Here is a 25,252-nt window from a genome sequence, read left to right on the forward strand (position 1 = left end):
AAAAACCAGGCTGCTGAGCTCGAGGTTCGCGCCACCACCCACAACACAAAACTACCCCTTCCGCCCGCCTGGCGGCGCTTCTGCAGCAGAAGACGCGAGAGGTTTCAGTTGAGATGGCGGCGGCATCACGTGAAGCCGGCGGAGGCCCTGGTAGCATGGAGGCGGCGGATGAGACGCAGCAAGAGGAAGAGGTCGAGGTGGGTTTGCGGCGGGGAAGAGCGCAGGGGGATGCGATCGTTGCAAGATGCCTCTCAACGGCAACCGCCGGGGAAGGAACTTTCTGTCGTTCGGGATTGCCGAGTCTTGATGATGTAGCGGGGGATTTCGCTGCCTGCGGATTGCTCTCCAGCCGGTGTACCAACAGGGGAGACTATTTGTAGCTCAGGGTTGAAATGAAGGGGTCCTTGGTGCTCGCTGAGCTCGCTGATTTCCTTGCAGACGTTTCATTACTTGAACTAGGTAACATCATCAGTGCTACGATGTTACCTAGTTTGGGTAATGAAAAGTCAGCACAGAGCGCACCAAGGACGCTTCGCTTTTGAATGTGTTATGCGCATTCATTAATGGCACACAACACCTGCAGCAGAATGAGAGCGCCCGTCAATCTGTTTATAGGCTGGCTTGCTTTTGGGGAGGGAAGGAGGGGGATCTTCAGCCTAACGTGAATCCCCACCGCAGTGTAAGCTCCACTTCACCCGTAAAGAGGCGCTGAGGCTCTTAGCACTGCAACCTATCGTCCTTCTTTTGAGCCGTCTCGGGCAGTTGAAGAACTCCAGCTTTTCCCAATTTGAAGTCCTCCAGATGTTCTAGACGTCGGTTCCCATAAGCCTTAACCAACATTGCTGGCTGGGCCTTGAAAACGCGACATCTGTTTAGACAACAGCGGCTTGATTCATGAGCGATGTGGATTCTTTTCTACAGCTTGGGAAGAATCTGGATCTGATGAGATCTAGCCCTTTTCCCTTTGAAAAAATGGGGGAGCGGAGGGAAACATTACTTAAGATATAAATATCATTGAATGTGCATTTTATTTCATTACATGGGGAAAACCTGAAGAAGAGAATAGTATGTATGATGACTTGGGCTCCTGGAGGAAAGAGGTTATATAAAGTTATTGATTGTGTACTGTCAAGTTGTTTTTGGCTCCTAATAACCATATAGAAAGGAACACGGTGGCTCAGTGGCTAAGACGCTGAGCTTTTCGATCAGAAAGTTTGGAGGTTCAAATCCCTACCGCTGGGTAACGGAGTGAGTTCCCGTTACTTGTCCCAGCTTCTGCCAACCTAGCAATTCGAAAGCATGTAAAAATGCAAGTAGAAAAATAGGAAACACCTTTGGTGGGAAGGTAACATCATTCTGTGTGCCTTCGGTATTTAGTCATGTCACACATGACCACGGAGACGTCTTCGGACAGTGCTGGCTCTTCGGCTTTGAAACGGAGATGAACACCGCCTCCTAGAGACGGGAATGACTAGCACATATATGCAAGGGGAACCATTACCTTTACCTTTTAACCATATAGATCAGGGGTCCACAACCCCTGGGCCATGGCCCACTACCAGGTTGTGCCCTATTCGAAACTGGGCCGTGCAAGAAGTGGGCTGGTGTGCACGTGGATCTCTACTTGTGCGAGGAGCAGGCCAGCATGCATGTGCACTTCCATTCATGCAAACCTGGTCCACCACTCGCTTGGCCCGATCCCCCCCCCCCCCCCGAGCCAGGCCGGCAAGACAGCTTACTTGGTGGCATACATTGTTTGTTTGTTTGTTTGGGTTTATATGCCGCCCTTCTCCAAAAGGACTCAGGGCGGCATACCACATTAAAAAACACACATCCCAAAAGTTTTTTAAAAAAAAATTAAATCCATATCCAAAAAAACAAACCGAATTTAAAAGACAATACATTACTTTCTACGTTGTTTTTTTTCCTTATAACAATCTTTTGGAATAGATCTGGAAGAGAGAGAGCAACTATCTACCAGTGTCCTTTACAGTGACCAAGAAGAAAACAGAACTTGGATTCTCTGGCGCTAATTCCCATACCATGTTAGCTCATTTGGTTCTTTAGTGACGAGGGCAAACCAATGTCAGAGGATGACAGAAATAACTTCTACATTTGGGTGAAATAGTAGAGAAAACCTTAGATGGCTGCTTTTTCATAGTGTCAGAATCATGCTTAAACACCCATATTCCAACAATGTCTGTGACAATAATGTATATTTGCAAATGGGTATATATGCCAGGCTAAAAGATTGAGCTGTTAAATACACTATTTACAATGTTTTGTAATTTTCCCTCTAGGAACAATTAGTTGTGGTAGAATTGTCTGGAATAATCGATTCAGACTTTCTGGAAAAATGTGATAATAAATGCAAGATTTTGGTGAGTGTTTTTAACATAATACAAATTAATGTATCTTTTTATTAAAAAGTACAGTTGTGGTTCTATTCAAAATCTTTTAAAATGACAGGAGTTTAACTACTAAATTTGTTTCTTGCTTAACAGAATGGGCACAAGCGTGAACTTTTACTCAGCCTTTTTTTGCTTCTTACAACAAACATTCATTGCAACAGAACACATGCTTCCATTCCTTACAACAGACCACATCTTAAAATCTCTCTATACATTTTCCTGTGCTTAATCAACATTCTACTGAGTACACAAATTCACGTTCTTAATCTAGATTTTCCCATTACAACTTGTAGTTATTGCCATGCTATTTTCCTTATCAAACAGAGCAATCTTGGTCTTAGATACATTGATTTCCAGATCCATGTTCCTTATTACAAGTTATCTAATATGTGCTGCAAAACATTTTGGCTGTCAGCTAGCAAATCAGAATAATTTGTATACAAAAATATGTATACAGTATGTTCACCAACCAACATATGTCTATTATTACCGCAAGTATTCCTTATACATTTATCCATATTGCACAACCAAGGGAACAGCATGTATCTTGGCCCTACTCTCTGTTTTATTTTTATGAAAATACTAAGTATTTTCTTTATTCTTATGGATGCTTTACTTGTATATGCCATTGTTATTGCATTTGGCAACCAACCTGCTAAAGCATTCTATAATTGAAACCTGTTTGTCATTATTTTTCTATATTAAAATATACAGCAGTTTTTTGCTATTTGTAGATTTCTTGGTGCCTTACAGAAGAATAAAATGCTTTGCTCTGCTCACTTCCTATTTGTTGAACTCAAATTTAACTTATTGTCATCCCAGTTTGGTTAGAAATACTAAAGAGACAATCAACAGCCCATTTTATCCAAGCTTGCTCATTCTAGAAAGCATATTCAGAGCACTGATGAATACTCATGATGTCTGGATATTCTTGCTCCTTACAAATGGCAGTGATAAATATCTGTCCATCCACAAAACATTTTGTAATGGCATGTCATTTTTATCAGTTTTAGAGATATCGCCTGACTTAGATCATGCTTTGAATTCACTGACTTCCTTTCTCCCAAATGTGCTTCTGTCTTTATGATTTTAGGGAATTGACACAGAGAGACCTATTTTGCAGATAGACAGATATATCTTTGCGGGAGAATATGAAGGTAAGAAAAGTAATGAATAGGTTATTTTATAAGGCATGATGTAAAGGAACACGAACCCTAAGAACCATCTTCCTTTCTTTTTGTCTTTCTTCTTTGTATTTTTTTTCTATAGAAACAGGAAATCTTCCTCTTCTAGTCAATAAACTGGTCAAAAATTAACTTATAGTTTCAAATCAGTAATTGCCTCAATTATGTAAAAAATCCTGATTGGGTGACCAAATTTTAAAATAAATCAAGGAAAAGAATGCAATTCTGTGGATAGTGAGGTTAAGCTTAATACTAGCCACATTTATAATTAGCCCTTAATATGTGCTCCACATAGGAGACTATTGGAGCCAAAATTGGGACACTACCTATTGAAGCAACAACTGAAAGATACATAAGCCTCCTATCTAAAACCAAACTTATTTCTGTTCAGACTTAGAGGTAGAATCTGTCTCTCATGTGCTATTAAAATATCCAGGATTAAACTCAACTTTCCGAGTGGGAGATGAGCATCTTCACCTCTATGCCAGCACACCACTTAGATATTGTACTATATACAAGTCTTTTATTGTGTTTGATCTTAGGCTGTAAATAAAATTTGAATTTATGCATGCTATCTTCTAATTCTTTCATAGAATCAAGTAAATATTACTCTTTAAAATAAGTTCATATTTTCCCTTAGCAATTTGTTTACTCTCATCCTCAGATACCCTTGGAACGTGTGTAGTGTTTGAGGAAAATCACGATCATGGTAAGCAGTACTTTGCATTTCAGTTTTTCAGAATCTCAACTTTTTTTAAAAAAAATGAGAAACATCCTGCTTTTTTTCTTGATTGTAGATGTGGAAGGCAACCAAAAGTTGCAACTAAAATATAAATGCCACACAATGAAGAAACTAATGATGACACGGACACTTTTGATTGAGAAAAAGGAAGGGGAAGAGAACATAGGTGATTTTCAAATTCTAGAAATTCATCCTCTTTTTTTAAAACTTCATTTTCCCCTCTCTGTCTAAAAAAACACTTTAGGTATATCCACAAGATATACTATAATATCATGTATTGCTTTTTTTGCTCTTTTCTGTCCAGGTTTCATATACTCTAATTGGGTTCACAGATAGTTTAAATATTATATTGCCGAATACATTGTTATAAACCATAGCAACATAACAATATTGCTTGTGTAACATTGTAAGCCAAAGCTAAATTACTGTTTTGTAAAACAGTCACGGACTGCTCTACATTGCTGTTTTCGTGGCTTGTAAATGCATGCTTCCTCTGCACCACTTCAACATCAGATAACTTTAATTGAGTTTTTATAGAATTGTAGCTCAGCAACTCTTTCTGTTATCCTAATGCGATCTTAACCAGTCGATCATAAATCCTGAACTGTAAATATAAATCAGTTACTAAAAATGTTCAGGATTGTTTTATGTTCCCACTCCTTAATTGATGGAATCAATTTGAGAAAAAACAGAGTTAGTGTATGTTATGTTTGACATCAGAATAATAATCTTGCAGGTCTGGGAAGGGCAAGAGCCCATCTACCTTCATTTATCCATTTTAACGTTACTTGTCAGATCTATTGCAGATTAACCCATTATTGGAGTTCAAATCATGGTTACCCATCATAAGAAGGACCTGTTACTGAAGATGAATGTGATACAAATATTCCCATTTAATGTTGTATTTCACTTAGATTTAGAATCCTTAAATTTGGAAGTAGTGTTTTTTTCTCACATTTTGTTGTAGTAGCTCATAGCAGTCATGCAATATGCATTTTTAATTACTGCATAAATACTGCATTTTTGTAATGCAGTATTATCTCAACATGAATCTTTTTAATCACAAGTAGCAGCCAAATAATCTTTGAATTTTGCTGTGCAGCAGTCTCAATATGAGGATCATTTACAGAGTGGTATCATTGCTGGGGAAACCAGAAAAGAGGGGATAAGGGAAGAGGAGAATAAGATATGAATAAGGGATGAGACAAAATCTTCAATAAAATGACGTTTGCCTATTTATTTTCTTCTTACTAACTCCTTCCTATCTCTTTCCTCTTGTTTTAATTTGGCAGGGGGCGGCATAGAATGGCTAGATCTTAAGGACAAAGACTTCTCATACAGCAGACCAAAGATGATTTGCAATTTCTTACATGAAAAAGATGACGAAAGAGCTGAATCCCAGGATAAGGTGGCAGAAGAGTCTGAAGAAGAAGCCAGTGACAAAGGAAACATGGATTGGAATTTGGAACCCGGGATTACAGCTGACATTGCAAAGGATGATGCTGAACCTCTTTTGGATACACCAGATCCCATCACAGAGAATCCTTCCATAGAGAACACTCAGAACATGGCTTCAGAAGAGCCTCCACATTGATATAAGCTGTTTGATTGAGCAGCAGTCACTTTATAGGATAAACTGATATCTGATATGTACATTAGAAAGACTCTGAATTGATATGCAAATTATTTTGTGAAAGTTTTGTTAGGATCACATTCCTTTGGTGATATTGATCTAATACATTTCCTAAGTTCTCTGTACCTGTTTAAGGAATTGGAAAGTGGAAAGAGAGGCTTCTGTTGAACTTGGAAGCCCTTATTTTGATTACAGATTCCCTTCTCTTGCCTTCTCCCAGTTACTTCCTTTGCTTACTATCTTGTCTGGTGAAGAATTCTGAAGAACTCAAGTTTGTTTTCTATTTTGTGATTTGGATATAATAAAAGATGCAACTCTAATAAGGAGTTGGATTTTTCTTTTTGACCAATATAGCTGCATTTGCTTTTTATAATGTAAAATCATTTATCACAATTTACAAACTATGGTTTAAAAGAATCTATATATTTTCAAGCAGCAACCTCCTTGCACATATATACAAACAGGAGCACAGTGAATTGGATATTACCCAAATAAAATTTGACCTAAAAGCAGGAGATAACACAGTACAAATCATGAATTCCTTGACTCTTAATTTCTGGCTTCTAAGGTAAGATTCAAATTGTGTATACAAGTATTCCTCAACTTACGACCACAATTGAGCCCAAAATTTATGTTGCTAAGTGAAACATTCATCAAGTGAGTTCTACCTCATTTTATGACCTTTCTTGCCCCAATTGTTAAGTGAAGCACTGCAGTTGTTAATTTAGTAACACAGTCGTTAAGTGAATCTGGTTTCCCCATTCATTTTAATAATAATAATAATAATAATAAATATTTATTTATTGGCCGCACCCTCTCCCGAAGGACTCGGGGCGGCGTACAACAAAACATAGGAAATAAATATATCGACATACATATAACAAAACATATACCAAGACATATACACGACATATACAAGGAGGAGGTGAACTGATAGATAAAAACAAGTAAAAACACAATGTTTAAAAACCCCTAAATAAATTGAATGCAATTAAAATACCCCAAATAAAAAACCCGTCAGGAGCGATATAGTTGGATCAAAGTTGAGCCAGGCCAGCAACTTGAAAAAGGTGGGTCTTGAGCTTTACACGAAAGGAGCGGAGGTCAGAGGTATTCCTAATATCCGGAGGGAGGTCATTCCACAGGGCTGGGCCCGCCACAGAGAAGGCTCTACTCCTAGGCGCCGCCCCTCGACACTGTCTGGTGGACGGCACCTGGAGGAGGCCCTCTCTGTGCGAGCGGATTGGTCGCAGGGATGTATGGGGCAGAATACGATCCCGCAAGTAACTAGGTCCTGAGCCATGGAGCGCTTTAAAGATTGTTATCAAAACCTTTTGCTTGTCAGACGGCTGCAAAAGGGGATCATGATTCCGGGACACTGCAACCATCATAAATACAAACCAGTTGCCGAGCATCTGAATTTGATCGTGTGACTATAGGCATGCTGCAAGATTGTAAGTGTGAAAAACGGTCATATGTCCTGTTTTTCAGTTCCTGGTTTGCACTGTCATTCAATGAACTGGTAAGTCGAGGGCTGCCTGAAGTATATAATATAATAATAATAAATATTATTATTACAATAATTCATACCAGGTGATGGATGAATTAAAGATAAGCAGCAAGACAAAATCACAAAGTACTGGGACTTGCAAATTGAAGTTGAGCGACTGTGGAAAAAGAAATTGTGTGTTGTCCCGATTGTAATTGGAGCCCTTGGAGCAATACCTAAAGGGCTACCTTGCTATTTGGAAATTCTAAATTTACCGGACTTGAACATTCTGACTCTACAAAAAACCATCCTACTTGGAACAACTTATATCATCCGACGTTACCTTAACAGTTCCTAGGTCCTAGGACTCGAGCTGTTGAGCTACCAACCAGCCCCAAAGGCTGTGAATCTCACTAAAGATTAACCACATAATAATAATTTGTGTGTGTGTGTGTGTGTGTGTGTATGTACACGTACACATACACAGTTACACACACATACATATATAAACTTATTATTGTGGTTAATCTAAGTATATAACGGATGGAAACTGACCAAGGAGAGATTCAATTAAAAACAAGGAGGAACTTTCTGACATTGAGAACAATCAACCAATGGAACAGCTTGCCTTAGGAAGTTGTGGGAGCTCCATCACTTGAGACTTTCAAGAAGAGATTGAACTTCCATTTGTCAGAAATGATGTAGGGTCTCCTGCTTGAGCGGGGGTGGGTGGGTGGACTAGATGACCTACAAGATCCCTTCCAAGTTCCAACTTTGTTAACCTGTTAATATAACATGTTCAAGAACACCGCTTCTTGGGGACTCTTTATTTTCTATCTCTATGTTCCAGCCACGGCGGATATGATGTCACAACGTGATTTTTTTTTAAAAAAATAACTCTTTCCGGTGGCCTCAGTTTGTCTGGGCCACGTGGGTGCAGCTAGCTATCCTGTACCGGGAAGATGGAGCCTTTAGACCGTGTGGTGTAAGTACCGGATTTTCAGCACTGATCCGTTTTGAGTCCTTTTTTTCCCTTTGAGGTTATTAAATGGGTTCGTAAGGGCGCGGGGGGGGGAAGCATTTGTGTAATTTGGGAATGATATGCGCAGCCTTTTATCAAGTTGGTGCGGAAAAAAAGAAAAAGCCGGTTTTAGGCTTGCGGTTAAGCTTGGCTTGAGATTTCATGGGTTCCTCCCGAACTCCCGCCTCTTATCTTCGGTTGGTAGAAATCTGCTTGTAGCAAGGCTAAATATAGCGGTCTAAAACGACCAGCCAGCGATCAGTTTCCAATCACTAAATATCTTGAAACGGGGGAGGGGGGATCATTGCACTATATAATAAGACGAAACAGTGAATTTCTTGTGGGATCCAGCTAAACTGCAGGGTTGTTGTTTTTTTTAATTAAGGGACGTTTCTTAATTTTAAGACTTTCGGGTTAAGGTGTGTGCTTTCTCTTGAGACGTTGCAGTTACATTTCAAATGAAGTGAAATGAATGAATGTTTATTTGATAGGTACTACTACCAGTGGTGCATGTGTGTATGCCTCTCCATGTTTTGGGGTATGTGCTAAGTTTACAGCAGACAGATATGAAATACAGTAGTTACAGTCTGACAATTCTTTATTGGCCAAGTGTGATTGGACACACAATCTGACACGTTTGTTTGTAAGTTTTTTTTTTGTTTCCTGCTTTGTTTCAAACCCTCTGGCTTTGTGATGTTTTGGTTTCGTGCTGATGTTTGGATGATTACAAAGCTGGGTTCTGTTTTATTCACTGGTATATCAAATAAAGTTAGTAATATTATTGGAGAGAGTGGTGGTACCTGATGGAGAATTATTTTTTCAACTTGCAAAAGAGGAATCCTGAAGCAGATGATGTATAGTTGTTGTACTGGTTTCCCTGAGTGAAATGAAGTGAGGAATGAAGAGATGATGTGGGTGTGTAGTACTTATGGCAAGAGGTCATACTACCACAAACCAAGTTAAGATATGCTGTTTTTCATCTTTGCAGTATGTAGTATCTTAGTTGGAGAGAAGAAAAACATTGGTCAATTAGAAAGGAGAGATTCCAGGAATTATATTGCAACTTAGTTTTAATTTTTCAAATACTTAGATTGTCTCTTCCAGAGATATAAACAATGTATGTTGCTTTAAAATAGAAAACAATAATTAAATCATTGGCAGGCATAGAAAGAATGTGAACAAGCCTTCCATTCTTTTCTTTCTTTCCTTATGCAGAAATAAAATTTAAACCATGGAGGGGGAATAAATATATTCAACTTTATTTTCCCCAATTCTTGAGAATGAATTGGAGATTGTAATTTCAGTTAAATTCTGTCCAATTGGTAGACAAAATAGTCACATAGCCAATAACCCAAGGTTGGGTTTTACCCATTTAATGCATACTGTACAATGCAGCTTATAAAAATATATATATTTTTAAAATACAAACCAAAACATGCAGACAGGGATCAAAAACCCAGCCTTGGCAACCTGGTATGAATCAAGCTAATCTTTTAGACTTCTGGATGTCTCACTTCAGTGAGCTGAGAGATAGTCTTTCTCAGATGCATTGGATATCATTTTTCCTCTTCATCCATAGATTCAATTAGCATCAATAATGTTCTTCTGCTGGTTATATCATGTCTGTATTTTTTTTATAAATTGTCATGTTACCATTTAATATGGGCAGCATTTAGAAGTGCTAAATAAAATAACATTTTGTGAAACTCCATTTGTTATTTGTTTGTTTTTTTCATAACAGAAAGCCTAAAACAAAGAGAGCCAAAAGATTTCTTGAAAAAAGAGAGCCTAAACTGACAGAAAACACCAAAAATGCAATGCTCATAAAAGGAGGAAATGCAAGTTTAACAGTAGCAGAAGTACTCAAAAATATTGTAAGTATGTTTAGAAATTTCTGCAAAAGTAATGGCACTTCTTTGGGAATTGGATCCAGAAAATATACAATGTAAATCAGTGGTTCTTAACATTTTTTTCACCACCGCCTCCCTTTACATATCTTTTGTGGCCCCAGACCCCCAAGGGTCAAGATTTAAATCGTTAACATTTCTTCAAGCCTTCATGGACTCCCTGTGACAACATCGCTGCCTCCCCAGGGATTCGCAGACCACAGGCTGAGAACCACTACTGTAAATAATTCTTTTGGAGAAGAATTAGTTGCAGCATTATTACCAATTATTATCAGAATCTGGAGCACAATGAAGTAGGAATTCAGTCATTTAAATCTCAGCATTTGATTTTTAGTTGTTTGTGCTCCAGTTTTTTGTCTGATTTTCTTTATAAGACAATAAGAGAAATATGTCCTCTAGCAGTCTATTTGTTTATGGAATTTGTGGGAATGGTAACCTTTGTTACTGATCCTGGAATTGTGTTGACTAGAAGTCTGAATCTAGAGTGCATGGAGCTTTACATGTGCTATAGAGGAGGTCTACACTTTTTCAGTGTTGTCTCTTCATTCCCCCTACTCTGCCTTCTAAACATATGTGTATTCACTTAACTTATTTTGATTTTCAAATCGAAATCGAGGGCTCAAGGACACTTGTCTCTAAGGGCTCCCATTATAAGCAGATCCTAGTGTTAGAGCTGGAGGAAGAAAAGTAGGTAAGAAAAAAGGAAAGAAAAAGGAAAATAGTTTTAAAACATTCCAGAGGAGGATACCTTCCATGAAGCTGAGACGTCATTTTTTACTCTATCAGAAGGACTCCCCAATTTGGCAAGGATAGGGTGAAAGTGACTTCCAGTAGCAAAGTGTTATCTGTTTTAATAAAACCGTAAGGATATGAGTAGGCAACAACAACAAAGGATACCAAATGTTAATATAATGTTGCTCTTCCATCACCATTGTGAGAGAATGTAATTGATCTGATTCAGATGAAACCTTTGTAGTGAGATGACAGTATTTGTGTCTCAGTGTTGCTATCAGAGTCAGCAAGGGATTAGCAAAGTTATTTGGTAGACCCATTACTGGAAACCTGCTAGTGAGCTTAAAGCCCAGTGAAGTCCTTCAGACACTCATTAATCTAGACTTTATTTGTTCTAAATTGATGTAAACAAATATATTTCCTTTTTATTTGAAACATTTGAAGATTCGCATTGTTAAATGTGACTTCTAAACTAAAGTGTTCTTTTCTTATAGTATGCCCTGAAAAAGCCCTTCGCTGTCTTATATAAAAGGTAAGTTATTTTTCTTTGGTATTCAAATGTGATACAGATCTATGTGGTATTTGGTATATATGTGTATACACTCTATTTTCCCGAAAATAAGACAACTGGAAGATAAGCCCTAATGCGTTTTTGGGAGAAAAAATTAATATAAGACCCGGTCTTATTTTCAGGGAAACATGGTTATATTGTATATATATGAATGACACATACATATGCATGTACATTTACACATCATAATAGGATTGTGCAAAGCAGTTGAAAAAGGTGTTTTAAGGTCGTTAAAACAGTCATGTTTCTTACTTTCCTCCAAATGAAGGAAATCTGCATGCAGGAACAGTCAGGAATAGTGTCTAAAGCTTCAGAGAAGATCCAGCTACTTTAATAATTTAAAAAGAATGATAAAATATGCTTGTTGAATTCTTTGCATAATTTAAGTTATATGTATGCACGCGCACACACAGATAGATGCAAACACGTCCATGTACATAATTATACATACATGCACCCTAGTTTGTCAACTAGTACAACCTATGAAAAGTAGGTTTTAGGTTTCAAAACTTCTCCCAAAACTGTTCGGTTTATCTGGAGAGGGTTTTATCTGTGAGTATATGCAGCATGGTATCCATATATTACAGATCACCCATTATGTTTAATGGAAAAAATGTATAAAATGCTGAACAATAGAAAGTGTATGTAACCAGGCAAATCATTTATACAATAATACAATACAATAGCAGAGTTGGAAGGGACCTTGGAGGTCTTCTAGTCCAACCCCCTGCCTAGGCAGGAAACCCTATACCGTTTCAGACAGATGGCTATCCAACATCTTCTTAAAGACTTCCAGTGTTGGGGCATTCACAACTTCTGGAGGCAAGATGTTCCACTGATTAATTGTTCTAACTGGCAGGAAATTTCTCCTCAGTTCTAAGTTGCTTCTCTCCTTGATTAGTTTCCACCCATTGCTTCTTGTTCTACCCTTAGGTGCCTTGGAGAATAGTTTGACTCCCTCTTCTTTGTGGCAACCCCTGAGATATTGGAACACTGCTATCATGTCTCCTCTAGTCCTTTTTTCTCTTAAACTAAACATACCAAGTTCCTGCAACCTTTCTTCATATGTTTTAGTCTCCGGTCCCCTAATCATCTTTGTTGCTCTTCTCTGCACTCTCTCCAGAGTTTCCACATTTTTTTACATTGTGGCGACCAAACTGAATTCAGTATTCCAAGTGTGGCCTTACCAAGGCATTATAAAGTGGTATTAACACTTCACGTGATCTTGATTCTATCCCTCTATTTATGCAGCCTAGAACTGTGTTGGCTTTTTTGGCAGCTGCTGCACACTGCTGGCTCATATTTAAATGGTTTTCCACTAGGACTCCAAGAGCCCTTTCACAGTTACTACTGTTGAGCAAGGTACCACCTATACTGTACCTGTGCATTTTGTTTTTGTTGTCTAAATGTAAAACCTTACTCTTTTCACCATTGAATTTCATTTTATTAGCTAGTGCCCAATGTTCAAGTTTGTCAAGATCCTTCTGTATCTTAAGCCTATCTTCTGGAGTGTTGGCTATTCCTGCCAGCTTGGTGTCATCTGCAGATTTGATGAGTTCCCCATTTATTCCCTCATCCAAATCATTGATGAAGATGTTGAAGAGTACTGGGCCTAAAACAGAGCCTTGGGGTACTCCACTGCATACTTCCCTCCATGTAGATGCAGTTCCATTGAGGACTACACGTTGAGTGCGGTTGGTCAGCCAGTTACGAATCCATCTGGTGGTGATGCTGTCTAACCCACATTCTTCTACTTTATCTAGTAGTAGGTTATGGTCTACCTTATCATATGTATAATGTATAACGCCTTATGCTTTTTAGATACTGTATTTTTCAGAGTATAAGACACACCGGAGTATAGGATGCACCAAGATTTTGAAGAGGCAAATTTTAAAAAAAAGTTTTTGCACTCTGCAGATCTCCCAAAAAGGAGCATTAGACTTCTTCTAATGGCTGTTAATTGCTAACTAGGAAGCTATAGGAAGAGGCATCCATGATTTGCTTAGCATATAATATGAACCAATCAGGGTTTTTTTTGGGGGGGGGGTTACTAGTTGTGGGTAGATTAAAACAGGTATTTTTACGAGTTTTTTAAAAATCTTTTTCAGAAAGAATATTACAAGGCCCTTTGAAGACCAGTCCTCTCTGGTGAGTATTAGGTTTAGGCTTATGTATGTGAGATAGAAAAATAGATCTAAACACTTTCTGGAATTGTAAAATTTAATTTAGTTATACAACATCCAGTTTGTATTGGCTATTCCCAACGTTGTGCTAAATTAGCTCACTCTTGTCTAATGTAAACTAAGAGGGTTTGGACTGCAACTCTTCCTTTGTAGGAGAAATGATTGAAATTGAGTTCAAAGCATCTTGAGAGAGGAACTGCTGAGGGAGGTTTCTTACAATGCTGAAAACAAATAGACAACTATATGCGTCACTGCCCATTGCATATCTTCTGCTAAGCCGTGATGAGTTTGAGCATGTTGGTGGTTTTTTAAAACTATGATAAACTTGTCATCTGAATGCAAAGCAGTTCTAAATACTAACGGTAATTTGTTTCAAACATGCCAGGATTAATTACAATCTGAATGACATAAATGTTGAGTGAATTAAGTTACTTTTTATCTACCGTATTTTTCGGAGCATAAGACACACCTTTTTCCCTCAAAAAAGAGGCTAGAAATCTGGGTGCATCTTATACACTGAATATAGCATTTTTTGCCTCCCGAAGCCCCGCCCCTTCACCAAAATGGCCATGCATAGTCTTATGGAGGCTTTCACAGAGCTCCTGGGGGCTGGGGAGGGCAGAAATGAGCAAGAAAGGGCTGGTTTTTTGCTCATTTCTGCCCCAGCCCCCAGGAGCACTCTATAAGCCTCCATAAGGCTATGCATGTAATTTTCTTGAAAAAAAACAGGCTCGTTTTCTCAAACAACAGGCCATTTATGCTCATTTGGGAGAGCACCCCCCAGGAGCACTCTGCAAGCCCCCCCAAAGGCTATTCATGCCTTTAAAAAAAAAAAACAGGCATGTTTTCGCAAAAAACGGGCCATTTTTGGGAGGTTTGCAGAGTGCAAAAACTTTTTTTTCCCTTTTGGAATGCTTTTTAGTTAGAGTGATTGATGAGAATTAGATTGATCAAGTGCTGTGCCAGCAAAAACAAAGTCTTAGGTACTGCAGATTGTCAGCGATTTCCTTCTCCAGCACATGGATAAATACATCTGGAAACATCTACCTACCTACCTACTTTCTCTCTCTCTCCCTACCTACCTACTCTATTTCTCTCTCTCTCTCTCTCTCTCTCTCTCTCTCTCTCTCTCTCTCTCTCTCTCTCTCTCTCTCTCTCTCTCTCTCTCTCTCTCTCCCTTTATCTACCTACCTACCTATCTACTCTCTCTCTCCCCCTACCTACCTACTGTATTCCTCTCTCTTTCTCTCTCTCTGTCCCACTACCTACCTACTTTTTTTAAAAAAAATGCCTCTTAAAAACCTTGGTACATCTTATACTCCGGTGCATCTTATACTCTGAAAAATACGATATATACTAATAAAACTCTTGTTCCCATAACTTTTAACTGGGCAAAATGATGCAGCATAGGGCAACAATTTTTGAACCAAGGGTATCTTAGGTGAGCTAACTTAGGCAACTTGTCTAGAATCTGGGACCCATGCCTCCCATGGAATTTGTAAAAGTTATAAAAGTGTACAATTTTATAAAACATGACATAAAAATTATCACCCAACAATTTATAATGTAATAAAACGTTGTAAAACATTTCCTGTGGTTAACTCATGATGTTCATGCTAGTTCAACATGGACTATTTTCAAAGCAGATATATCTGAATATCTCCCAGAATGTTGAAGGCAATATATAAAGGCAATATATTAGAAGCCCTTCCATTGTTTTTCTTTCATGTGCCTGTCTCTATTCAGTCCTGTGGGAAGCTGGCAGGAATCAGTGGAAGATTTGGAGGAATCTGATGAGCAAATGCTTCTGGAATGAGATAACCCAGTGGGTCACATATCTAGCTTAAGCTGAAAGCAATAATTTCTAGATTTCCTAAACTTATGCTTTTTTTCAGTCAAACTGTGATGGTTAGCTTGATATAGCTTGAATTGGGCCATGGAAACAAGTAAAATAAATTTTGCTGTTAAGTTATTTTCTGAGTTCTCTAGTAATACATTTTTTTGCCTCTAGATGGATCTGTCGTAGAAAAGATAGCTGATCCTTTGCATTTACTAGCATATGATATTGTTATTATATTTTTATCCAGCTTTTTAAAATATTTACATTTCTATTTAGGTCAACTGAAGAGAGCAAATATGGCCAATATTTCTGCCTCCTATTTTCCTCACAAAAATATTTTCTAAGGCTTAAGAACGGTTTCCAGGCCTTATAGAAACATACTGTAGCTTGAGAAAGCAGAATATGTTTTGATTATAAGCTAAAAAATGAGAATATTGTTTTTGCATATTTTTTTCCCCTGTGGGTTACATTATGGGTGTGGAACAGTTAGGAATAAAAAGGAACAATATTCCTATTGCTTTGGTTTATAACTTACCCTGAGGTCAGTGTATTTTCTTGTAAAGACGTTGAGAGAAGTTTGTTCTCAGTTTGAAGCTGTCATTATGTTAACTCAGAAAGATCTGGAATTTGAAAGAGTTATGTCAGATTTTGGGGGGAAACACAATATTGGGTGTTTTATAAATAGTATATTGTGATAACAATTTATATTCAATTAATCTTTCTGAATTTCTGAAAAAGAATAACTGCAAAATCATTGCTGATTTTGATCCAGAGTACTCCATAGATTACTGATAAAAGAGAATATTTATAGCTCAGAGTTGCACATTTGGGTCATTAGTATTCTCGGAGCTCAGTTATTTTCTTTCAGACATTTCATGACTATACTAGGTAACATCATCAGTGCACTTTACATTTAGTAACTGGTTAGCAACCATTTGCAACGACAACTGTAATAAACACCAGTTTTAAAAAAAACATTTTCCAACCAATGCATGCCTTTGTGGTGCTACACAACAGGAGTCTTCAGTGTGAAACTGATTTAATCTGGTCAGTTTAGGCCAGGGGTGTCAAAGGCGGCCCGTGGGCTGCATCTGGCCTGCAATAGGCCACAGAGTTGGCCCATAGGCTGTCCCAGAGACAGCGAGGGACCGGCCCCTGCCACCTTGGGATCGGCCACGCCCACCCAGTTGGCTGCGATGACCAGGCCACACCCACCCCCGGCCCCCAAGGGCAAACAAAATCCCAATGCAGTCAACAATGGGATTGAGTTTGACACCCCTGGTTTAGGCAGCAGATCATTCTTATTAACTAATTAAAGTCACAGGGCTAAACTTGTTACCCTGATGTTAGGGAAAAGCAGCTCGGGAAAAGGTAGCTTATTTAGATGATCTCCACCTGCAATGGGGCAAAAAAACGGGGAAACAGGTCAGACACAGACAGGGCACAGACAGAATACTGTATGAGAACTTTATCTGAATGAGACAGCAGCAGCTGGTGTTCTTTGCCCTGTCTGTCCCATGTTTGTTTGGCAACTATTTCATTTAATGACCAAATTGTCAGATCAGAATGCGATTGCTAAACAAGGAGAGGGTGGAAATGGATTGGGAATTGTAAGCCAAAGGAATCTTCTCTTTTTGGCAAGATTTACAGTGGTATAATAGCTGCTCGGTCTTCTCAAATTATGCCTTGAAAGCTGGTTGTGTGTTGTGTTCTGCAAAGCATTTCAATATATTTAAACCTCTGTGTTTTGTTATTAGGAATTTTTTTCTAAGAAGTCTGATTGTTCTTTGTTCCTGTTTGGATCTCATAGCAAGAAGAGACCTAATAATCTGACCATAGGTACCGTGTCTGGGTTTTTATTCATATAATTATTGTAGATTAGAGAAAGTAGATCAAGAGCCTCTCAGTGTGTGGAAACAAGCCTGTTGCTGTCTTGAGCCAAATAAATGGAATTTAAAGAAAAGGGTGAGTGGAGGAATTGTGGTCAAGACCAGCTGATACGAGCTCATCTCTTTCAGGGTTACAATCAGTGCTTTGATACTTCTGCTTGGCTAACTTTGCCTGGAATCAAAGTTTCTCTATCATGTAACAATAAGCCATAATGCTATTTGTTTGATTAGCTCAATGCAGACTAGGCCAGTATGGTTTGCTGTAACTCACTGTTGTCAAGTGAGTTTGAGGAAAAGAGGATGTTAGTCTTGTTATGTCAGTTGTCAGGTCTTCTAATATTTTCTAATTTTTAAGGAAAAACGTATGAATGCTATGTTTTCACAGGTATCATAAAGATGCATGAAGAATTGTATTTGTTAGAAACTTACTATGCGTCTAAACTATGTACCATAAAAAGGGGATTCATTTCTAAAATGTAAGTGTATTGCATTGTCAAAAGACACATTTTAATTATCTTTCACTCTCTTTTGGTAGGTCGTATGTATGACTATCATATTCTGGATATGATTGAACTGGGCATTGAGAAGTTTGTTGCCCTCAAAGATATTAAGGTAACGTATTCCGAAATATCGCCAGTTCCTTGCTGACTTAATTTGTTGGGGGTGTATCTCTTTTCTCTCTGATTTCTGCTTCTAAATTGCTGTTTGATCAGTCTTTTAATGTATTTGATAAAGGGTAATATTTGCAGCTCAGGATTGACATGAGGGTCCTTGGTGTTCTCTGAGCTTGCTTGTTTTCTTGCAGAAGCTCCTTGCTAGCACAGATGATGTTACCTAATTTGGGTAATGACGCCATCTGCAAGAAAACAAGCAAGCTCAGCACCAAGGACCACTTTTAATGTATTTTGATCATATTTATTTATTAGTGCCTTTGAGAAAGCATTGATAACTGCCTGGATTAGTCTCTACAGTTTTCTTGAAAATGTAATTTAATTTTGCGGTAAACACTTTTTTGTGCTAACACTTTTAAACTGATATAAACAGAAAAATCGGGGATACTACTTGAAACTCAATGTGACTATGATCTGTGAAAGAGTATATCTTTATCCAGGAAGCTTTTCCCATGGTTTGTTCTCATTATACTTCACTGGAATCTGCTTTTTAAACTTGGGTGATAGGATTGTCAGTGAAGAAGCTGTAGTTTGCTACAGTCCAGGTGGCTTGAAATTGGGTAGTCACGTCCAGCCAGCTGTGATGGGTTACTGCTTTTGATTGACAACATCAGCTGCTCTACTTGTTCCAAGAATTCTTGGATATTTAAGCTGTTACTTTTGGCTGACGTTCCCAGGGTAGTGTTTACCAGTGGTGCTGTCACCTGATTTAAATAAAAACTTAGAAGATCAAATTGGTTTCAGCAGCTTAAGCCGGCCTATATTGAAACTTATGTTTAACCATATGTAACTATAGGAGCACCTGCTTTGTTTTTAGACAGTAAATGTAAATATCACAGTGCAGTGTCTTAGAAAAAAGATTTTTCTGATGTGATGGCTCTTATTTCAGTTTTTATGAGCACATCAAAGAACAGTTAACTTTTGAAGTGCCTAATTTTTGGGGTTACTTGTTTAATTGCCTTTTTAAATTTAAATGTTGCCCACTAAATATGTTGGGTTGTAGTTCCTAGAATTCTCAGTTAGTACAGACAACAAAACAGCTGGGAGTGTAGTCCCCACCATATCCAAAAAAGGAACATCTGAGCTGCCAGTTAACATTGGCAAGGTCTACCCAGCAAGTCTGTTCCTGTTGTGAGACCTGGTGATAGGTCTTCTGGGATACTTTTTCTCCTTCTCTTGGTCCTCTGCCAACCTTTTTTGTTCTTTAATCTTTTAATATTTATAATAGAACAGCAAGTGTCCAGAGGGAACAAAGCCCATGCTGATATTTGCAGGAGATGCTTTTGACATTGATGAGGAACATAGAAGGTTAAAAAGCCTTCTAATTGGTAAGCCATTTGAGTTAACCTGCTAGTGTCATACAGACCTGTTTCTTAAACTTTTTTGCTTTCAGGATCCCTTCCCATTTTAAAAAATAATGGAGGACCCCAAAAAAGCTCCTTCCTTTTGTATGACTTATATTTATTTATATTTGCCATATGAAAAATTAAGTTTGTTATTGAATCTTGTACAATTATTAAATCCAGTAGATATCAACATAAGATATTTTTCATGAAAAAACTATTTTAAAACTAATAAAATGAATAATCAGAAGAGTTACATTATTAGATGTATGCCAATATCTTTAATATCTTGCAAATAATTTTGTTTTTGCAAATCCCAAAGAGGGTCTTAAGGGATCCCAGGCATCCTTGGACCATCTTTTCAGAACTGACTCTTGCTCTTTTTTGCCCTTCAGATTTTTTCAGAGGCCCTGTTGTACCCAGTATTCGTCTGGCTGGCTTAGAACATGTTTTGCATTTCACAGCAGTGGATGAAAAGATCTATATGAGAAGTTACAAGTAAGTCTGTGTGGTGCTTGGATATGTGCCACAATGTGCAGTCATACACTGACTAGGACTAGAGATGTGGTACATTTGTGCATGTTTGGATTAGAGCAGTGTAGGAGAGGCATTTAGGTGGGAAAAAGTCTAATTTCATCCTTTCAGGCTGGCTTCCCACGATATTATCCCACAGATTATAAAGTATTGCATTGTGTGGTACACCTGCTGTCTGTATGAAATAGCTGAAGACCCAATTAAAATGTTACTTTAAATCCTCATCTACTTAGAAGAAGAAGAATGTTACAGGCATATTAATTGTACTTAGAGATTTTATTTTCAAGCTAAACATGTTGACAAAACTATGGATTCTCAGCACTAGCAAAGTGCATATGAAACACATATATCCACAAGCAAATTCTTTCTCCAAAAAAATCCCCCCCAAAATGCACACCAAAGTACTCTCCTTTTAACCAGGAGGTACTCTATTATTTCTACAATATTCCTTGTGGTTCAAACTATCCAGTTGTGATTGGCTTTGTCAATATTGCTCTCCCACTGTGTTAATATTCATTAACCTTTACTGTGCTAACACAGCTTAATGTCACATATTTTGCAGTATAGCCCCATTATATTCCCTCCTTGAAGGTTTATCTAGATTTAATTATCTATTTTGGATTGTTATAGAATAGCTATTAGCTTCATATTGTTATCTTCAGAAATCCAGGGTCTGGAATAGAGTAATGGTTGAATACTGATATCCCTACTTTTTTGTTCTTTGCATTTCTGCGAAAGCTGAACATAGACACGAGACCTGTTTACAAATTGTTGATTTCAAATTCCCTCTGCTTTGCTATGATCTCAGTTCTGGTTTATTATGACCCACGTACATACATCTTGGTTTCTTAATATGTTTGAAATATTAGGGCCACTTGTCTTCTGTGAATATAAAACATATTACTATATACATACTGAGATAAACTCTCAGATTTTTTCATATAACATGCCCATATCTGGAATATCCCAAATTTTGAGAATTCTTTTTGAATCCTATATAGAATCCAATCATAAAAACTGAGTTTCATGTGGCTATGCAACTGTCCAAAGTCTGGGGCGTGAAGTTTTATCATAGTCTCTCTGTCTCTCTTTCGTAAGATAAGAGAAGGAGGTTGGAAGATAAGGTCAGAGTATATGATCACCAATGTTTATAATCTAATAATATCAGACCTATTATATTATGCTTGGTTGACTAACCATCTCAGTGGAGAGAATAATGAGAAAAGAATAAATCAGACATATGTGTCAGTCTGAAGATTTTGGAAACTGATGCCACTCGTAGGCTGCACAGTACAGGGAAATTCCAGCTGTTGAAAAATTTTAAAATGTTTTAATTAATATCATGAATGCCTTCAAAATTAACTGCAGTTGTCAATCTACTAAGTATTAATGAGCAGGAATATAATTTACATGCAATAAGAACAGAGTTTCTGATAAGATTATAAAAGGAATTTGCTTTACTTTCAAATGATGAAAGACCGAATAAAGAGAAGACATTGTTTACCTGTACCAGCTCATTGTTATGAGCTGGTACATCTCTTCGCAGGGATGCAGTGGCTCAGTGGCTAAGACACTGAGCTTGTCAATCAGAAAGTTCGGCAGTTTGGTGGTTAGAATCCCTAGCACCACGTAACAGAGTGAGCTCCTGCTATTTGTCCCAGCTTCTGCCAATCTAGCAGTTCGAAAGCATGAAAAAAATGCAAGCAGAAAAATAGGAACCACCTTTGATGGGAAGGTAACAGTTCGGTATTTAGTCATGTTGACTACATGACCACAGAGACGTCTTCGGATAGCGCTGGCTCCTTGGCTTTGAAACAGAGATGAGCACCGCCTCCTAAAGTCGGAAATGCCTAGCACATATGTGCGAGGGGAAGCTTTACCTTTACATCTGTTTTCAAACTTAGTCATGTCTGATATTTATTAATCCAGCTTTGGTAGAATATGGCACTACAACATTCTACCTGTTGTTCATGTTTTTAAACAACTGGTATGTGGAAGGGAACTTGGGACTGATGAACCAAGAAGTATATTAATTAAGAATTAATATTAATGAATTTATGTTAAAGTATATTAATTGCAGCTAGCTGCTCTTAGGCTACAATTGGTTATTTCTGTGTGTAATTTCAACAAGGATGGAGAAGAAATTACTCAGCTTTCCTTGAACCAATCCATTTCCCTTACGAGATGATCGGGCTACTATTTTGGAAACTGGATTGCACCAAGTCCTTAGTTTTGAAATTAAATATGGATCAAAAATAAACTGATGAACAACTGGATGTCATACTTCTCTATTGCTTTAATAGTAGATGGGGAGAGTTATGTATAAATAAAGGGACAGAACTGAATGATGCCAATGGTAAAATGGGCATATGGTGATGACAGTATCCAGCCGTCTTCTAGACACAGCAGAATGATGTTGAAGTTTTCTTTTTTTCTACTCAGACTTTAGATTTGGAGGCATACAGGAGGAAAAGGAAGAAAAAAAATATTGTATAGGTTTTTTTCCAAATGTAAATACTAAAATCTAATTTCCCAGTTAGATGCTTCAACCCCAAACCCAGTATTCATCTTTGTCCAATGCTGACAAATTTTTGAACTTCCTTGCCATTTTCGCCATTTCTGTTGTTCCCCCATACACACACACTTTTTTTCTTTCTCTATCTCTTTTATTCAAGCTGCATTCTTGTTGTATTTCTGTTATTTTTTCCTGCAATATATACTGTACCTTTAATTTCTTTTCTATAACCTCTTTAATAATATTTTGGCACTATTTGATTTTATTAAATTTCTCCCTTTGAAGGTTAGTTATATAGCCCCAAAAGGGCATTATAAACTAATGTTTACCTCAAAATACTTTTCTGCAAAATAAGCCAAAGTATGTTATCTTTATGGTAAATGAAGCAATATTTTCTATCTCACAAAAGCTTATGGCCATTATTCCTCATGGTGTTTCTCCAGAAAGAATCTATGGAGAAAGGGCTGCTAATATTCCTTTGGAAAACAAAATTTATGGCATATTGTGGGGTGCTCCTTTCTGCTTAGTCCTGATCCTGATTATACACTGCTTGGTTTTAGTAAATATTTATCCATTGATATTTTTAATATAGACCTGATATAGGTTTGCGCTTTGGCGTGATATTGATATGAACTGCATAGAACTGATTTGTTCTTTGTCCTGAACTGTCTGGAAGAAGGAGGATTGCTACAAGAATTCAGAATGTCAGATGAACTAATCAAATAAGGTTTTTTCCCCCTTGTCCTATTTTCAAGGGTGTTATTGAAAAAGTCTGGTTGTAAAATACCAAGGATTGAACTTGAAGATATGGGACCCTCATTAGATTTGGTGATAAGGAGAACACATTTGGCATCAGATGATCTGTATAAGCTGTCACTAAAGCAGCCTAAAGCTCTCAAGGTATGTAGACAAGTCTTTATACATTTGGGCCAGGAAAATCTGCCCCAAGTGCAGAACTGAAAGTGATACCTGAAAAAATATTTTTTTTTTCTGTTTGTGGATCAGAGCAACTGAACTACAACTCCTTATGTTTATTTAATGAAATCCACTAATATGTGCTACGCCATTTTTCTTAATGTACTTTAAGGATTATTTTAGATTACAAATGTCCTTTGAATCTACTTTGGAAATGATGGCTGCTTGGCTTATTTATAGTCACCATTTATTTTATTGAGGTAGGGATATCCTTGTATGTATGCCTTCAAGCCAGTCTTGATTTCTGGCAACTGCCTGGACTAATCCCTGCAGTTTTCTTGGCAAAATTTGGGAAGTAGTTTGCCATTGCTGCCTTCTTAGACTGAAAGAGAATGACTTTATGCCTAAAGCAGGACTAGAACTCATGGTCTCCCAGTTTCTAGCCTGGTTCGTTAACTATACCAAACTGTCTCTCCATGGATGTGTTTAGATAATACCATAAAGAGCTAACCTGACATGACAGAGTTAGTCTAATTTTGTAATCCTTAAATCGTTGTTTGTGGAGTTTTTGCAAATTAAACCAGTTTTCTCTAACTTGACTGCCTTCCTCATATGACGTATGTGGATCAACCTACTGGGCTCCTGATGAGAATTCTGGGAGGGTCGGAACATTGGAAGGCAATAGAGTTAGGGAGCGTTAGAATTGAACTTGGTCCACAAATGAGAGATTAATACAATTCTCCAAATGACATAGCTTTGTTTCTCCTAATTAACTTAAATTAGGTGAAATAATGAAGTAACTAATTAGATTTCAATTGTAATGGAAGGACATTTTCCGATCGTTATTGGATAATGATTTCATTTTGAAGAAATGTCGTTCTAGATCAAAAAATGGGCATTTTCTTGTATTTCTAGCCAAAAAAGAAGAAGAATGTCTCTCATGATGTCTTTGGGACAAAATATGGGCGGATTCACATGCAAAAACAGGACCTGGATAAACTGCAGACTAGAAAAATGAAAGGTTTAAAGAAAAGATCGTCTGAAAAGAAAACTGAAGATGGAGGAGATCCAAAGAAACTAAAGTTGGAATGAGAAGTTTGGACTGGAAGGAACATTTGAATTTGGCTCCTATCAGTTAAATGCCATATAAACTTAAACCTTACTTCATGTAAATTTTACTATTTTCCCTTTTTCTGAAGATGTTTCTAAACAATGGAGGATCTTAATAATTTTTTTCTAGTCAAGTTTACCTGATCTTTGATACAGATATGTATATAATGGCTTGAGGCCATTATAGGTGCTTGACCTTGCCATAATCTTTTCCCAATCGTGATCATAAATTATTTAGAATATAAAATATATCATTTGTTTATTTTTTCAGGGGTTTGGAACAGATTTTCTCAAAGTTATATAGAGCTAACGCCTTCTCTAGAAATAAAGAACAATTTCTAGAATGTTTTGGGCCTATATCCTTTCAATATGTTGTTGGTTGACTGCTCTGAGTTAAGTCTGTATTCTTATTTATCATCATTGCTGTTTACCAATCTGGGTTGTCTCTCCATATATGTCTGGATTTCAAGTGCCAGAATTTTGAGCAAATAACCATGCTTGCTGGAAATTCTAAGAGTCAATCCAGAGTTTTGTGGAAACTGGTTTATGCAATATATTTGTT

General features: G+C 37.6%; 2 protein-coding genes across 3 annotated transcripts; both read left to right on the top strand.

Moving 5' to 3' along the window:
• Positions 1-6,315, top strand: GTF3C6 (general transcription factor IIIC subunit 6). Of its 2 annotated transcripts, none has more exons than XM_081941503.1 (6): positions 1-197; positions 2,301-2,381; positions 3,505-3,568; positions 4,260-4,304; positions 4,393-4,503; positions 5,630-6,315. In XM_081941503.1, exons 1-6 carry the CDS (start codon positions 114-116, stop codon positions 5,929-5,931), a joined length of 687 nt encoding a protein of 228 aa, XP_081797629.1. In that variant the 5' UTR covers positions 1-113; the 3' UTR covers positions 5,932-6,315. The 2 variants fall into 2 exon arrangements, with proteins under 2 accessions (XP_081797629.1, XP_081797630.1); XM_081941504.1 differs by lacking the exon at positions 1-197 and adding an exon at positions 743-1,100.
• A 1,994-nt stretch (positions 6,316-8,309) lies between these two features.
• Positions 8,310-25,036, top strand: RPF2 (ribosome production factor 2 homolog). The gene is made up of 10 exons (XM_081945281.1): positions 8,310-8,444; positions 10,222-10,354; positions 11,614-11,651; positions 13,799-13,838; positions 17,471-17,552; positions 18,138-18,214; positions 19,502-19,601; positions 20,012-20,114; positions 23,421-23,565; positions 24,496-25,036. The coding sequence occupies exons 1-10, from the start codon at positions 8,422-8,424 to the stop codon at positions 24,670-24,672; spliced, it is 918 nt and encodes a 305-aa protein (XP_081801407.1). The 5' UTR covers positions 8,310-8,421; the 3' UTR covers positions 24,673-25,036.
• Positions 25,037-25,252: the final 216 nt, after the last annotated feature.

This window comes from Natrix helvetica (genome assembly GCF_964273705.1).
Source record: "Natrix helvetica genome assembly, chromosome: 2".
Lineage (NCBI taxonomy): Eukaryota > Metazoa > Chordata > Lepidosauria > Squamata > Natricidae > Natrix > Natrix helvetica.